This window comes from Aureobasidium pullulans, assembly GCF_000721785.1.
Source record: "Aureobasidium pullulans EXF-150 unplaced genomic scaffold scaffold_1, whole genome shotgun sequence".
NCBI classification, from domain to species: domain Eukaryota; kingdom Fungi; phylum Ascomycota; class Dothideomycetes; order Dothideales; family Saccotheciaceae; genus Aureobasidium; species Aureobasidium pullulans.
In genome coordinates, this window is record NW_021941021.1 from 1,636,220 (window position 1) to 1,651,365 (window position 15,146).

The following is a 15,146-nucleotide window of genomic DNA, read 5'->3' on the forward strand; positions in this document are numbered from 1 at the left end:
CCAACATTGAAAGTTCCTGCCGAAATGAAGACTACAAAAAATCGAGTTCCATCATTCCGAGTAGCGCCATCCGATACGACGGCAGCCACAAGACTTGGTCGATTATCCTTGGAACACGCTGATGAAAGAATGGCCATATATCCAGAACCCAGGGTGAGCCCAGTCTCGAAAAAGCGTCCGGCAAGCTCAGAAGTTTGCGCTGCGGATGTGACGGCAATGTATCCGAAAGACTACGACAGAGGGATCGCCATCAGGACTTCTTGCGCAGCATCGAAATACATCAAGAAGAGTACTCCCGAAGACTGCGCAGCGTGCCCCCCATTGACAAGCGACGCATCAATCAGCGCTACGGAAGGACGTTCGTTGTTCCCAGATCCAGAAGATCCGCGAACACCCGAGGCATTCTCAGAAGGCTTGAAGCGCCGTCGTCGTCCGACGGAGAAACTATATCTCGACATTGCGCAGTCAATACCAGGACTGAATGGGCCAAGATCTCTGCGACAAACAGAGCTGATGTCACAAGATGAGTTCACAGCAGAAATCAAAGGTATCTATGCTGCATTAGTTATGGTCGAAGCGAAATGCATCAAGCTGGATAATGCACATGTGAGCGCGAGTGGGAACCTTTCTTTTGATCAATGGCAGGCACTATTTGCAGTGCATCGAACTTTGCTATACGAACACCATGACTTTTTGTCTGCGTCGCAGCACCCCTCAACCAGTTCCTCTCTACGAAAGCTGGCCACCAAATATTCTATGCCGGCCCGAATGTGGAAGCATGGTATCCATTCGTTTCTGGAAGTACTACGACGTCGTCTGCCAGATTCGCTTGACTACATGCTTCAGTTCATCTATGTGGCTTATCAAACGGTCGCTTTGCTCTATGAAACAGTCCCGTCATTCGAAGATACTTGGATCGAATGCCTCGGAGACTTGGCGCGGTACAGAATGGCGGTTGAAGAGTTAGACATGAGAGATCGTGAAATATGGGGCGGTGTGGCTCGTGATTGGTATTCAAAGACGTCAAACAGGAATCCAGATGTGGGCAGACTGTACCATCACTTGGGCATACTGGCGCGACCGAACGTGATCCAGCAAGCATACTTTTATTGCCGAGCGTTGACCTGTGTTCAGCCGTTCGAGTCTGCCATGGAGTCTCTTTCTTCGTTGTTATCACCACTGGCGAAGGTCGAGCCCGAACGGGCAGTGATACCGTATGTGGACGGAACAGATTCCATGTTCCTTTGTCTGCATGCGAAGATGCTGGCTTCAAGACCTCGAGCTTGTGGGCCGCAGCTATCTGTCGTTGTCTCTACATATCACCTACGACTCGACACCCAAATTCGTCGACACGCACTCAAGTGGAAAGATCATGGCGTCTTTATTGCCGTTACTAACATCTCAGCGTGTTTTGGCTATGGCTACTTTGAGAGTCATTTATCAAAAGCTTACAGAAAAGGGATACAGGTAATGGAGACAGTCGATATACACTTGAATCCTTCGGCTGAGACGCATCTGCAACAGGATTCTGGAAAACCAATAACTGATTCTACACTGGATGACTCCCTCTACCTCCTTTCAAACACATTCGCACTGGTTCTATCGCGAGAAAAAGACTTCAACGTCCTCCCTCATGTACATACCATCTTGGCTTTTCTCTGGAGCATCTACAACCTGGCGGTCGGACCAGCCGCCCTGGTTTCAAAAGTACTGAATTGCATTCCCTGGGCGAAGATTGTCGCCTACCTAAACAGTTTCATCAAGACCGAACCTATCGACGACCGAGTCGCGGATGCAGGTCGAAGAGGTAGCTTCCTGCAAGGTGCTATAAAGCCATTGCCTGAAGACTACCTGCTGCGTGGCTTGGTGTGGTGTCGGGATTATTTCGTGTCTGGCTGGTTTGACGAGAGACACGACGAGGAAACTCGTCTTCTTGAGCTTCCCAGTACCAACAAGGTGAGGATCGATAGGGTGATGCGATTGAGCATTTGCTTGTCACAGGTAAGTCTTCTGCAGCTTTTGGCGTGCCCACTACAGATATACCATTACATTTGGCTGATGATAGCCCCGTATAGAAAGGAAACTTCATCTCATTTGATCATTCCAGAAAGGAGTTTCTTACGCTCAGTCATGTATGTCCTTCTTCCTCTTGAGCCTCCACATGTTTGAGCCTTCCCTGTCAGGGTGATGTGGCATGCCTGGAGCACTTGGAATATATAGAATAATTTGCTGACAAGGTTATAGTGAGCAGTCAAGCAATGCTCTCAACAGCGGCACGACCCGTTTCGGTTCACGTCAAAAAAAGGCCTTGAAATGTTCCTCCCGAACAATAGCCTTGGTAGAGCTAGCACTGTACATAGGACTTTTTGAACATTGGCCTTGTACTGCCCCCAACCTTGATGACAATTTCATTTGCATACGAGTACTCGTGAATCTATAGGTTGTCCACATTGACTGACGCACTGTATAAAATTTGCTGCAAAGAGGAACGAGCAGTTCGAGCAACAGAGAATAAGCGCGGTGTGGTAGCTTGGCCTCGGCCGATCGACAAAAGGCAATCAGGCTCGAAAATGGCAGGAAGGAAGCAGCAGGTGGGATTCAACATGTAGGATCATGGAATAGGATGGGCAAGTTCAATAGTTGAACGGTTGGCAAGAGATCCCCCAATAAGCAACGCGGGTAGAATAACAAATGGTATTATTGGCAGTGGAAGATGGTACCATACAAGGGCAAGCTTGGACCTCTTCAGATCGTTTTCACTACAGAAGCAACCCCGTTCTTTTTGGAAGCATCTATTCCGTGGGCAGGGTGTTGGGATGCGAGTAGGTGGCATCGATATTCAGGGCAATTCATGGTGCGGACGTGAAACGGACAGACGGGGCTTGAGACATCGCTGTTCCCTAGTCGACGAAGTTGCAAAGCTCGAGACGAAATGGGAGACGGATCGGGGGCTTTGCCGCGAACGGCCGAATTGATTGCTGCGGGGTGGAGGGAAGAAGGAAACATGGAGGGTTTCGGCCACGTCGTCATGAGACCGGGCGGGTAGGGGCAGGGATGAATTGGACAGGGTAAAGAGAAGCTCATGCACAGAGACAGCTTGATGAACTTGTCAATGGTGTAGAAGCTGCAGTCCCGTCGAGTCAAACGCATGTGAACAGTTGTGATATTGACCATCTCTGATACGAGCACAAGCCTGTCGGTGGTACCCGCATTCCAACGATCTCATTGCCTTTGAGCGAGTCTGGATGCGCGCATAACGGACGTTGTCGAGAGGCTCCACTAGCTCTTTAGTTCCTTGCTGGAGAGTTAACTCTGTGGTTGATCTCGCTTTCCTTCACCTCTCTCGCACAGCTTCAGCTCCAGCTTCAGCACCTTGTTATCCATCACCATCACCTAGAATCGGCAACGCCATCCCTACAGCAGCGCCATCTTGCAGTGAACCGGACAGAGTCAGCTCGCGTCGATCTACTTCCATTGGCGGGCTTTTGCATCGTCATTGTGGTAAATTAGGACACGGAGTCTCAGACGCTTTGTTCCAGCACAGCTGCGGGGCGCGGAGTTACTTGCAGCACCATCTCACACAATGCCATCGCTCGGCTTCCTTAAGAAGAAGAAGACCAAGGACGACCTCTCCTCGCCCACGTCCCCCGTCAAGGGCACCTTTGCGTCGCCCACCTCACCCACCAAGCTCAGCCATACCACCAGCGCTTCCCAGGCCCAGCAAAAGGAGCAGAGCCCCGCTTTATCCAGGGCTCCCACTGGTGCTTCAGCTGCAGCGTCGACAGCCCCTGCGCAATCTCAAGCCCAACCTCAGTCGTCGCTTCCCTCGACCGAATTGACTCCTCCTCAGTCTGCCCACAGCAAGCAAGACCAACAGAAGTCGCCCGAGCCCATGCAGCATCAACAATCATACCCCATCCAGCAACAGCAGGCCCAACCGCACATTCAGCAGCCGCAGCAAGCCTACCAGCAACAACAGCCAGCCCAACCACAGCCCTCGCAGCAGCAGAATGCTGCTAGCATCCAAAACCTCATCAATCAACCATCAGCACAGCCCAACAACCCTCACGACTCTGCCTACATGGCCAATGGTGCCATGGAGAAGCCCAAGACCACCAGCAACCCTGTGCGCGAGACAAAGGGCAAGTACACGCTCAGTGACTTTACCATCAACCGCACTCTTGGTACCGGCAGTTTCGGACGTGTCCACCTGGTCCAGTCCAAGCATAACCAGCGCTTCTACGCCGTCAAGGTGCTCAAAAAGCAACAAGTCGTCAAGATGAAGCAAGTCGAGCACACCAACGACGAGCGTCGCATGCTGCAGAAGGTCAAGCATCCTTTCTTGATCACGCTCTGGGGAACTTTCCAGGACTCCAAGAACCTGTACATGGTCATGGACTTTATCGAGGGTGGTGAGCTCTTCAGTTTGCTGCGCAAGTCTCAAGTGAGTCCATATCTGCATCTCCGACTCATTGCGACAAGGCTAATCCAATGCGCAGAGATTCCCCAACCCCGTTGCTAAGTTCTACGCCGCCGAGGTCACGCTCGCTCTCGACTACTTGCACTCGATGGACATCATCTACCGTGATTTGAAGCCCGAGAACTTGCTGCTCGACAGACACGGTCATCTCAAAATTACCGATTTCGGTTTCGCAAAGGAGGTTCCTGACATTACCTGGACTCTTTGTGGTACTCCAGATTACCTGGCTCCCGAGGTCGTTTCATCCAAGGGTTACAACAAGTCTGTTGATTGGTGAGTTTGCTTCTTTCCGCCTCTCTCCATTCTTCCTACTAACAAGCTTTTCCAGGTGGTCGCTCGGTATCCTCATCTTCGAAATGCTTTGCGGTTTCACACCTTTCTGGGACTCGGGCAGTCCCCTCAAGATTTACGAGAACATTCTTCGCGGAAGAGTCAAGTACCCTCCATACGTCCACCCCGATGCTCAAGATCTTTTGAGCAAGCTCATCACCCACGATCTGACCAAGCGTCTTGGTAACTTGCACGGTGGCAGCAAGGATGTCATGCAACACCCTTGGTTCGCCGAGGTCACCTGGGAGAGACTGGCCAAGAAGGATATAGATGCTCCTTACGTGCCCCCAGTCAAGGGTGGTCAAGGTGATGCCAGTCTGTTCGACAAGTACCCCGAAGAGACTGAAGCATATGGAAACACGGGCGATGACCAGTAAGTCTATCCTAATTTCGCATCTGACATGCACCAACTGACTCTCTTCTTCTCCAGACACGGCCGCCTCTTCCCCGACTTCTAAACGAAAGACGCGCGTTCAAGATTATGCTTTGGAAAGAACATCATACACGAAGCGAACGCGATTGCCAGATCAAGCTGGCAGAGACAACGACCTGTAACGAGACAGGAGAAAGTGTTCACGAACAGTATCAGAGAGGCCAGTGTCCCAAAGAAAGTGGAAATGGCCATTGGAGGAGGAGTTCGTTTTAGGGGAGGATTTCGCTTTCCATGTTCCCCCCCTCAGGAAACAGAGAGAGAGCAACATTTCCAAGCCTCCCTAAGATCTGGACAACCAATTTTTGTAATTCCTCGTCTTTTTATTTTCTATCATTATTTCCATCACTAAAACATCACCACCTCCGGACACTTTTTTATCTTTCACAAACCCAGCACTTTGTTCGGTTTTCAATTCTCATAACCTCTCTTATTACTCTCCTCGCCTACCTTATTTTGCACATTTGCTTCTCGGCTGCTTGTGGGTGACATCATGTGTTGACGCCGCCAACCTCTGCCAGACCTTCTCATTCGGCCACTCGTCGTCGGCGAACTTCCCTCGTGGTTTATTTTCAGTGCTCTCGAAGTTCTTTACACGGAAGAGCTTCAATAAACGTCTTGTATAAAGTCCCGCACTCGCCCGTGATGAAAAGGGGAAAGTAGGTATTTTTGGTAAACAAATGAAATGGCATAACATGGCATAGCATGGCATTACATGTCTGCTCAGAAAACTCGATATCTTCTTCTTCTTCTCAATGCCCAACTGCCTATACCTCCTTTCTATAACCTCTGTTCAGAATCTCACATATTCTCACATTACTATCATGGAAGAAACTGAAAAGCCACTGTATAGGATTACCCAATCTTTCACTGAAGCTAGATTGCTATTTTGCAAAGGGGGATTATCGCAACCATGTTGTCATGTTAAGGAGGATATTTGTAACTTATGAGGGAGATATTACAGTGGATTGCAGATGTCGTATATATAGTTTCGACGAACGTAGTGGGATACGAATAGTAGTGGCGATGTTAGTAGAAGCACATAGTGTCGTGTTAATAAAAGCACATGATGGAACAATATTCAGGTAGGGATATGGCAAAGAGCATCGTGGTTGAAACGGCGGTGTGAACACAAGCCCATCAGAGTAAGACTTACGATCGAGCACAATCAAGAAACTCTCTCGAAGATTACAGTGAGCGACAACAGAGGAATAAGAAGTAGGCAGAAGTATTGTTGCAAGAGCGAGGGTAATCACTAGAGCAAAGACAAAAACGACCGAAGAACCAGGACACTGGATACGCGACGAACAAAAACGAACAACAGACACAGCAGTTTTGCAAAAAAGAAAAGCACCATCCGCGACCTCCTCGGATCTAGACTGACACGACGTTGAGTAACAACGAATGACTGCGTCGTGTTAAGACCACGGGTGTGTTGAACCACTACACTACCACGGCTTATTTGCTTGTTGAAAGAGGATAGAACTTTTTGGTATATAATGGTTGGAAATGCCGCGTGGGAAGAGGGTTTGTTTGAGGTAGTTTTGGTAGGTTGAGAGGGTTTGGTGATTGGCTGTCGGGCAATGGTGTAAAAGCAGACTGGTGTTGGAACTATCGTGCCTTCTGTTAAGTCATATCGTCGGCCAGGTGTGCATGCCTAGTGCTAGAGATGCTTTGCTGTTTGTTTGACGGTTTGATCCGTTTGGTGATGTTGTTGAACATGTGTTGATTGATATTCCAGCGTATAATTAAGGACTCACATAGACGTAAGAGTGAAATGAATATGATTACTTGTTCAGAAGTGCGAGCGAATAAATAGACAGTGTGAGACTGACCTTCTTTGCGAAATGGCTACTCTTGTTTCTACTTCTCGTCGAAACGTTCGCCTCGTTCATGAATCTCGCCAGTTTCACCAAGCTCTTGCTTCCGGATGTCACAAAAAATCAGGACTGAAGAAGGAGGGCGCATCGCTGGAGCAAGATTTTGAATATCTGAATTACTGGATCAAGGCTCTTATGTTCGATTCAAGTATGGTATCTTTTGGTAGAGCATCGGCTCGATGGGATGGCATGTATGACTATGCAGGCGGATGCAATCGACAGATTTGTTCGTGGTCGCGTGTTCGGTTTTGTTGATGGGTGATTCCGGATGGTCGAGGAGGCGGGCGCCGTAAGGTCGAAGGAGATCGGAAAAGCATACGTTGGCTGCTCAATCGCTGTTCAACAGATCCTCAAGATCATCATCATCCCAGCCTCCCTTTCTTCTCGAGACCTTGACAGTCTCCTTCTTCTCTTGCTGCTCTGACATGGCGGCCAGAATGTCCTTGAGTTGGGCCTCGCTGATCTTTTGTTTGAGTTGACCACTGCGTGCCAGCATGATGAGTCTGTTCTCGACATCTTCGGCGCGCGATTGCTTGACGAGGCGGATACGTCCTAGACGGTCTGCGGCATCGGGTTCGAGGATTTGCGACAGAATGCTTGCGCGTGCTTCGGCTGTAGCAACACAACATCAGTCACTGTAACATATGAAGCTAGCATATGTCACTCTCTCACCTTCGCGCTGCTGCTTCTGCTCTTGCTCACCACCCTGACCGCCCGACTGGCCCTGCTGCTGCTGCATCTCTTGCAGGCGCGCACGCCTAATCTAGACCGCCAAGTCAGATCATCTGTTCCTGACAAGGCTTCACAATCATGGTCGTGTTTACTTACCTGTTCAAGATCTGCGTCACCCATGATTCGAATGTTGTTTTTTGACTTCCTTATCTTTCTCGAGACGAAAAGTCCAGAGCTTGGGATTGGACCCCTCGCTGCCGCCGTTCGCAACCCCGCGAAGTGTATGCCAAGGCCGGGACTTCCATTCCCAGATGGTCCTGCTGATACGACTGACTTATCTCACTTATCTCCTTGCACTGGAGCTGCTCCTCCAATAGATACTGGAGATGGCTTGCTACGTACATGGCCCTAAATCAGGCAAGGTAAGTCGGTACAGTCGTGACCTCCTGCCATACTACGCCGTCTCTCTCCGCTCTCGGAACCTATCTCGTTTCAATCTTCCTATCAGACTGCATATAAGAGTTGTGTGTATCCTAAGTACCTGCTTCTTGTTTGACTACATCAATTCAGTCTCATAGCCGCTGCTGTGGCTGTTGTATATCTCTTATCTCAAACCCATATTCCTTGGCAGCCACAAGCATGGCGAGTCTCTACTTGTCTATACTTGGCATCACCTTCGTGATCATCACTGTATCATATTTCGCCCTGAACGAGAAGCAAAGGGCCTTGCTTTCCAGCAGATTCGGTCTCAATTTCCAACGTAGACCATCATGGACTCCTCCAAGATCTCCATCTCCAGCAAAACGAGAACTATCCGAGAAATATACCCTTCCTCCTGGTCAAGAATACAAAGACACAATTCCTCCCTGCAGACGTCCTGCCCTCGCGGAAATCGCAGATAGTAGATTCAGTGTCGGAGGAAAGTCTGGCAAGGGCTTGAGTGAACTACCTCACAACACCGACAAGCCTCTCCCAGACGATCGCAATGTGCTGGCTCCCGAATACAAGAAATACTCTACCCCTACTGGTTTCACCGTGGAAGAAATCAAGGCATTGGGCAACTTCCCAGATTACGCCACCCTCAGTGGTGTCCCTCTGCCCAAACCTTGTACCGATTTCAACATCAACACCGCCATGGCTAGACCCTACCGACCAATCCGCTGGGCCTACCACCAAACAATGTGTAAGTCAAACCCTCCATCCTCTGCTCCTATCCCAGCACACACCATCTAATACAATCTTCTCTCTCAAAAGCATACAAAAAACTCGAACCAGACTGGTGGCTCGAACTAGACAAAACCTACACCTCACGTATAAAACAACGACAAGACCTTTACACCGCCCACGGCTCAGAAATTCTCCAATCCCTGCCCGGTTCGGAAATCGCATGTAAAGAACTCATGGAAATGTGTTTGCAATTCCTCTGCTCTCGATACCCTGCCCACTTCTCCATCGATGCCCGCAACCTCCTCTTCCACAATAACATCCTCAACACAACTACAAATCTCAAAGAGATGGATCCTTTAGAGGTGTTGTTGAACAATATCCCTGAAGACTTTGCTATCGTGTTGAGGAATCCAGAGACGGGATATTATAGTTTCAGAGCCGGTGTTGTTTGCAGTAGTCTGGGCTGGAGTGTCGCCAGTAAAATCGGCATGGATCTCAAGGATATCCACAAGCCTATTCCCGATTACAAGGAAAAGATGGAATTTTCAATGGATAGGTGTGTTCCATCTCTTTCCTCCCCTTTCCCCTTTTGCCGCTATTTCTCTACTTCTTTGCACACATCCAAAACCAGTACTGATATATGTCACGTCACGCATTACAGATTCTTCGCCAAACTCCCCACAGACAAACCAATCCAACGAGGTTCCTGGGGTTTGGAAATAGACGAACCCCTCTTCATGCCACCCTCCCACCCCCACTTCTCCCTGCGAGACCACCAGGACCCTTCTCTCCCTCTCTCCCGCACAAACCTGCGCGTAGATTGGCAAACCCTGCGCCGCCTGCCCCTCTCCGGCGCCGTGGTGTTCAATTTCAAATGCCTATTCACACCGGTGGCTTCCTTTGCGGAGGAAGCGTATATACCCGGTTTGCTGTTGAAAGTGATCAGAGAAGGGAAGAGGGAATTGATGGAGTATAAGGGGACGTGGCATACGGAGCATGTGGTTGTGCCTGCGTTGGAGGAGATGGAGAGGGAGCAGGTGAGAAAAGGTGTTGTGGAAGAGGGGTGGGAGGTGCAGACGTTGGATGAGTATCCTTATTTTCCTGGGTGGGAGGGGAAATGGAGAAAGCAGCAGGGGTATTAGGAGTGTTGGTGAGATGGGGGGTTGGGTTTGATGAACTAATGTGTGTATGGTTATGCTTGTCTGGTTGTTTCACGTTTAGCGTAGCCACATGGTCGTATCTTAAATGTTCACAGTAAAATCTCGAAATTCATTAATTCATGTTGCCTAGTCGTCCTCTTCTACTTCTCTTCCCTCCATCATCATTGCGTTTGTGTATCAGATCAAAACGAAACACCGAGGTGTTGAAATCCAAAGATCAATGCTCCCCCTTCCTCTCCTGATGCTCCAATTCCTTGACATAACGCACAAACGCCTTCTTATGCACCAATCCCTTGAATTTACCCCCATCCAAAACACAGATATACCTCAACCCGAGCTTCGAAAAACACTCAAAGACTAATTCAAGCGGAGACTTGATATCCAAAGCCATAGGTGATGGATCCACACATGAGGAAAAGTCCAACTCGCCGTCGCGCAACCCACGCCCGATTTCTGCATCAGATGACTCGAGGATGTTCATGGATTCGGATGGAGAGCCGGAATCCGCAGAGTAACGCGAGGCTGGGCGACCGAGATAGCACATTGCGTTTTCTGCATCGTCTTCGCTGAGATGGTCGAGGGCGAATTCGAGATCGGGGCCGGGGATTATGCCGACGAGAACGTCATTTTTGATAATTGGCAGACCGCCATCTAATTCACCGGCCATGTGCATGTATTCGAGTTTGGCGCGAAGCTGATGGGAGTGGACAAAGGGAGATGAGGAAATGTCGATGAGACGCTTTGGGTTGGGTTCGTGAGTTATATCGCCAAGGTCGCCGAGGAAAGGTGGGTGGGATTTGGCATCGAGGTATGGGTAGGAGTTCATGTCGGTGAGTAGATCCTGTTGATTGTGTTAGCCGGATTCGGATTTGTGATTAGCAACAGACAACTCACATAGATACTCAGAGGCTCCAACGCATCAGCTGTCCATTTCGATACCAGAACACCAATCGAGAAAGGAAGAACGTGCTCCAAAGAACCGGTCAGCTCGAATAGAATGACTGCCAAAGTGACTGAAAGTCTCGTTACACCAGTCATCGTAGCTCCAGCTGCAACAAGAGCGTATACGCCTGGCACGACGCAAGATTCCGGATTACCATTCGCAGGGCAGTTGCCGAAAATCTCAAGTTGTGGATACTTCAAAGTAAGAAACTGTACTGTGTGACCAACAATACGTCCCAGAAGGCCACCGACCACCATCGATGGCACATATATACCTGCTGGCAGTTTGATACCAAAGGTCACCACTGTTAGTGCTGACTTGATGACGAATGCTATGCAGAGGTATCCAATAACATTGGGAATATTTTCCTCAGTAGGACAGAGACCATAACCGGAAGAGCTGAAGCTGTTACAAGGACTTGCCAGCTCAAATAACAGCTCTGAGACAGGGATCCGCGTGTATCTGTTCCAGAAGCTGACGAGTCCGGTGACCAGAGCGACTATGAAAACTTCGAGCACCGGGTACTTCTTGATACTAGGGATACGCCTGAATGTAGTTGCCCAAAGACGAGAAGCCTTGATGAACAGTGCTCCGAGAGTACCGCCGAGGACGCCCAGAAGTATAAAGATGATCATCTCGAAGAACTGCCAATCTGTCAAATAGCGAACTTCGAAGAGGACAATCTTGTTAGTTCCGTAGGGATTAAGGAACTTTAGAGACAACGCTGCAGCCTGTGGATATGCGGATTAGCCTTTCTTCCAGAACCGGACAAACAAGCGGACTTACGATACAGCAGAAGAAAGTTCTGAACAATGTCTTCGGAGGAAAGTAGTAGCTGACTTCCTCCAAGCTGAAGAGAACACCACCGATTGGAGAGCCAAATGCAACAGCAACGCCACTTGCGGCACTAGCACTAAGAATCTCTCGTCGCTTGGCGTCATTAACGTGGTACTTTTCGAACATACGACATGCTACATTGCCAACACAGGTGGCGATGTGAACAAAAGGACCCTCTTTGCCAAGTGAGAGACCAGAAGCAACACTCAAGATCAATCCCAAAGTCTTGAATATAAGAGTTCGGAGACCCAGATATCCGCGGATGATGAAACCACTGAGAATGACTTTTACCTCAGCCACACCACTTCCTGCGGCAGGATAGTAGACCATCGGAGGCCGTTGCGCGGCTTTGGCAAAGCGACCCATGGGACTTCCAATACTGTCTTTTCTCGCTTCGCCGGAAGCCGGGGCTTGCGCTGCGAGGTTCTCGTCGAGTGTAGATAGACTAATGGCTGAGCTGATAACAGTCTTTGTCTGTAGGGTGATCAGACAAGCTGCTATAGACAGGAATATCACCCAGAAGACGAAAGCCGCATAGTCGAACCATCCGTTCTCCTCTGGGCCAGGGGTAAGATGCAATGACCAGCGAGACCATTGGTCGCAGGTACTGGCGCCTCCACAGCAGCTTTTCTTTCCGTAGTACCATGCATGAGAACAGTATCCCGTCTTTAAATCGAAGATGACAGACTCCGAGACGTCGACAATATAAGCGATTCCAGCAGTGACACATCCAATCAGGGCGACCAGTATCCAGCCCTGGGCGGAATCGAACAAGCCCTCGGCCCTGCCCCTGAAGCCTTTACGGCTACGCAACTCTTTCAAGCGGAAGGCATCGCTTATGCTGTCCTGTACCCAGTCGGTACTCGTGTATTGATCGTACCACACGCGGTCGTCGTAGTAGATGGAATCGGATAACTTTTGCTGGTTGTCCTCTGCGGTCAAAGTCAATGAGAGTCAGGCAGCAGGGCTCACGAGACACAATGCATACCTTCGACAATATTCGCTTCGGCTCCAAGAGCTTTTGCGACTCGCGAACCTAGGGTCCCCGAACGTCGTTCACTGCCTGGGGCGCTATTCCGTCTCTTGAAAGTCTTTCTCGGCGATTGCGGTGCTGATGCAACAGCGCGGTATGAGGGTCGGCCATCAGGGTTGTCCAGCAAGGAAGCGTGATCATCGAGAATTAGTCGTGAGGGAAGGCGGCTCTTCAAGTCCCAGTCGGATGCGAGGCGTCTCCCATGTCGTCTGATGGTGCTGCCTCTGCTACTCCTGGGAGTGCCCGGCGTGTCATCATCGTCAAAGGCGTCTGCGTCGTACGCATAGTGCGAGGCTACAGATTTCGGCATTAGGGGTTAAGAAAGTTATTGCATGTGCATATATGTACGAGGAAGCACCATGTCTGCCGAGATGCAGCAGCTTCGAGGGTGTTGGACAAGATGTAGGCCACAGTCCGGAGATGAGTAAGAATCAGTGGCCCCTTGACCGCTGGCTATCCTCGAGTCGCTACCTGACTATTCACTGTGCCCTCTGACGCGATGGGCCAGTGGAGCCTTGGCAGATGATCATTCGGACTCGATCCGGGGGGCTCATGACATGAAGGACGTCTCAAGGGGCACTCCTGGCTTATCGCTCAAGCTGCCAATCGTCAAAGCCGCTCATGTTTTTCTACGCTTCTTGCTGCACGCCTGTTCTAAATGTGCAGATGACCCTCATGATTAAGCTTCGAGACCCTGCGCTTGCCGTGCCAAGCGCCCTCTGAGCGGTGTGACTGGACAGCTCTTGGACCTCACCTCCATATCTCGTCCTACATGTCGTTTTCTGTCCACAGCTACTTCTCCTTTTCTACCGACTTCGCCCCTACCGTCGTCGCATGAAGTATACAGTCTAAGACGCGGCTCCTTTGTACTCGTATACAGGCCAAGCCCATCGCCATCATGGCCTGAAACAATTCGGTGCTAAGGACCGAGATAAGTGATAGGCAATTCCTCCGTCTGTTTATCCGATGAGCCGCCAAATCCCGTCGTATAGTAACTCCACTTCTCTCCACAACTGCCATATCATCGCGCTAGTGTCTTGTATCTCCCTGCTTGTTTCGTCTCTAAACCTTCCTCGACAAGATTCAGCATGGAGCAATTCGTCTTGTTTGGTGATTCAATCACGCAACAGTCTGCCAGTCAAGCAAAGGGCTTCGCCTGGACACCAGCACTTCAAGATGGTATGCATCTTGTGTTAGATATCTTATATGTAGCTCATTAATTGATCACAGCGTACATCCGTCGTCTTGATGTGATCAACAGAGGCTTTAGGTATGCTATGCTCGGTGCTCGATATGTTACTCGTCCTAACATTATACCATCAGTGGGTACAACACCACCCAGGCTTTGAGTGTCCTGCCTCGTGTCCTCCCAACTCCTGAACAGGGTCGTATCCGCTTAATGGTCAGTCTCTCGCCATCCGATAGGAGAATGACAACTCAATGAGATCTGCAGACCATCTTCTTGGGAGCCAATGATGCTCGACTTCCCAATACTCCCGGATTCTCGCAAACTGTCGATCTCGAGCAGTACAAGAGCAACTTGACAAATATCATCAACCATCCCACGCTCCAGGCACATAAGCCTCAGCTCATCCTGCTTACTCCACCTCCAATTGAGGAGAGAAAGGCACTTGCGCACGACAAGACCAATGGCATTAACGTCATGAGACGCACCGCCTCCAACACAGCCAAGTACGCAGAGGCAGTCCGTCAACTTGGTAAGGAGTTCAGTCTCCCTGTACTCGACGTCTGGGCCGCGTTCATGAAGGAAGCCGGTTGGAAAGAGGGCGATCCATTGCCCGGGTCGAGTGAGATTGAGCAGAACCAGACACTTGCGAACATGCTGCATGACGGACTTCATCTCAATCCTGAGGGATACGAAATCATCTACAGGGAATTGATGAAGTTGATTACCGATAAGCTTCCTGAACATGCTCCTGACAATATCCCATATGTACTTCCATCATGGGATAATGCTGAGGCTTGGAAATAGCAAGGTAGACGACGATATGGACGCAGATACTAGAGTTGTATAGAACATGTGTAAAACATCTATCGCAACCAAAGAAACATATTTTTGACACGGTAGTATGATGCAGTGAAGGTGGGAATAAAGGTGAATTAATATATACAGAGCTCGGACACATTGTGATGACATCAGATTTAAAGAAAAGAAGTGGAAGTTGCGACGCCCAGCCTCGACGGAACGGCGTG

The 15,146-nt window shown here is 49.7% G+C and overlaps 6 protein-coding genes across 6 annotated transcripts; 4 read left to right on the forward strand and 2 right to left on the reverse strand.

The window, feature by feature from the left end:
• Positions 1-129: 129 nt before the first annotated feature.
• M438DRAFT_351110 (uncharacterized protein) lies at positions 130-2,247 on the forward strand (the record flags this gene model as incomplete). The annotated part of the gene is made up of 3 exons (XM_029906694.1): positions 130-2,001; positions 2,076-2,132; positions 2,245-2,247. 3 exons carry the CDS (start codon positions 130-132, stop codon positions 2,245-2,247), a joined length of 1,932 nt encoding a protein of 643 aa, XP_029765923.1.
• A 1,849-nt stretch (positions 2,248-4,096) lies between these two features.
• On the forward strand, positions 4,097-5,187 carry M438DRAFT_262215 (Pkinase-domain-containing protein; the record flags this gene model as incomplete). The annotated part of the gene is made up of 3 exons (XM_029899801.1): positions 4,097-4,444; positions 4,500-4,753; positions 4,809-5,187. 3 exons carry the CDS (start codon positions 4,097-4,099, stop codon positions 5,185-5,187), a joined length of 981 nt encoding a protein of 326 aa, XP_029765924.1.
• A 2,224-nt stretch (positions 5,188-7,411) lies between these two features.
• On the reverse strand, positions 7,412-8,069 carry M438DRAFT_13402 (DNA-binding TFAR19-related protein). The gene is made up of 3 exons (XM_029898843.1): positions 7,949-8,069; positions 7,793-7,883; positions 7,412-7,726 (listed from the first exon to the last, which is right to left on the reverse strand). Exons 1-3 carry the CDS (start codon positions 7,970-7,972, stop codon positions 7,449-7,451), a joined length of 393 nt encoding a protein of 130 aa, XP_029765925.1. The 5' UTR covers positions 7,973-8,069; the 3' UTR covers positions 7,412-7,448.
• Positions 8,070-8,419: 350 nt separating this feature from the next.
• Positions 8,420-10,219, forward strand: M438DRAFT_379809 (uncharacterized protein). Its single transcript, XM_029908875.1, has 3 exons — positions 8,420-8,975; positions 9,047-9,515; positions 9,621-10,219. The coding sequence occupies exons 1-3, from the start codon at positions 8,432-8,434 to the stop codon at positions 10,099-10,101; spliced, it is 1,494 nt and encodes a 497-aa protein (XP_029765926.1). The 5' UTR covers positions 8,420-8,431; the 3' UTR covers positions 10,102-10,219.
• Positions 10,220-10,336: 117 nt separating this feature from the next.
• M438DRAFT_262323 (uncharacterized protein) lies at positions 10,337-13,242 on the reverse strand (the record flags this gene model as incomplete). The annotated part of the gene is made up of 4 exons (XM_029899809.1): positions 10,337-10,960; positions 11,014-11,793; positions 11,849-12,814; positions 12,877-13,242. The coding sequence occupies 4 exons, from the start codon at positions 13,240-13,242 to the stop codon at positions 10,337-10,339; spliced, it is 2,736 nt and encodes a 911-aa protein (XP_029765927.1).
• A 703-nt stretch (positions 13,243-13,945) lies between these two features.
• Positions 13,946-15,019, forward strand: M438DRAFT_341467 (GDSL lipase/acylhydrolase family protein). The gene is made up of 4 exons (XM_029904513.1): positions 13,946-14,111; positions 14,163-14,202; positions 14,256-14,334; positions 14,386-15,019. The coding sequence occupies exons 1-4, from the start codon at positions 14,021-14,023 to the stop codon at positions 14,923-14,925; spliced, it is 750 nt and encodes a 249-aa protein (XP_029765928.1). The 5' UTR covers positions 13,946-14,020; the 3' UTR covers positions 14,926-15,019.
• The last annotated feature ends 127 nt before the right edge of the window (positions 15,020-15,146 follow it).

Bases quoted from the DNA above. Each gene is read 5' to 3' on its own strand.
- M438DRAFT_13402 (XM_029898843.1), bottom strand. From the start codon at position 7,972: ATGGGTGACGCAGATCTTGAACAG. The intron at 7,884-7,948 runs GTAAGTAAACAC...TTGGCGGTCTAG, and splicing joins GTGACGCAGATCTTGAACAG to ATTAGGCGTGCGCGCCTGCA. The intron at 7,727-7,792 runs GTGAGAGAGTGA...CTACAGCCGAAG, and splicing joins GCAGAAGCAGCAGCGCGAAG to CACGCGCAAGCATTCTGTCG.
- M438DRAFT_379809 (XM_029908875.1), top strand. From the start codon at position 8,432: ATGGCGAGTCTCTACTTGTCTATACTTGGCATCACCTTCGTGATCATC. The intron at 8,976-9,046 runs GTAAGTCAAACC...CTCTCTCAAAAG, and splicing joins GGCCTACCACCAAACAATGT to CATACAAAAAACTCGAACCA. The intron at 9,516-9,620 runs GTGTGTTCCATC...CACGCATTACAG, and splicing joins ATGGAATTTTCAATGGATAG to ATTCTTCGCCAAACTCCCCA.
- M438DRAFT_341467 (XM_029904513.1), top strand. From the start codon at position 14,021: ATGGAGCAATTCGTCTTGTTTGGTGATTCAATCACGCAACAGTCTGCC. The intron at 14,112-14,162 runs GTATGCATCTTG...AATTGATCACAG, and splicing joins GACACCAGCACTTCAAGATG to CGTACATCCGTCGTCTTGAT. The intron at 14,203-14,255 runs GTATGCTATGCT...TTATACCATCAG, and splicing joins GTGATCAACAGAGGCTTTAG to TGGGTACAACACCACCCAGG.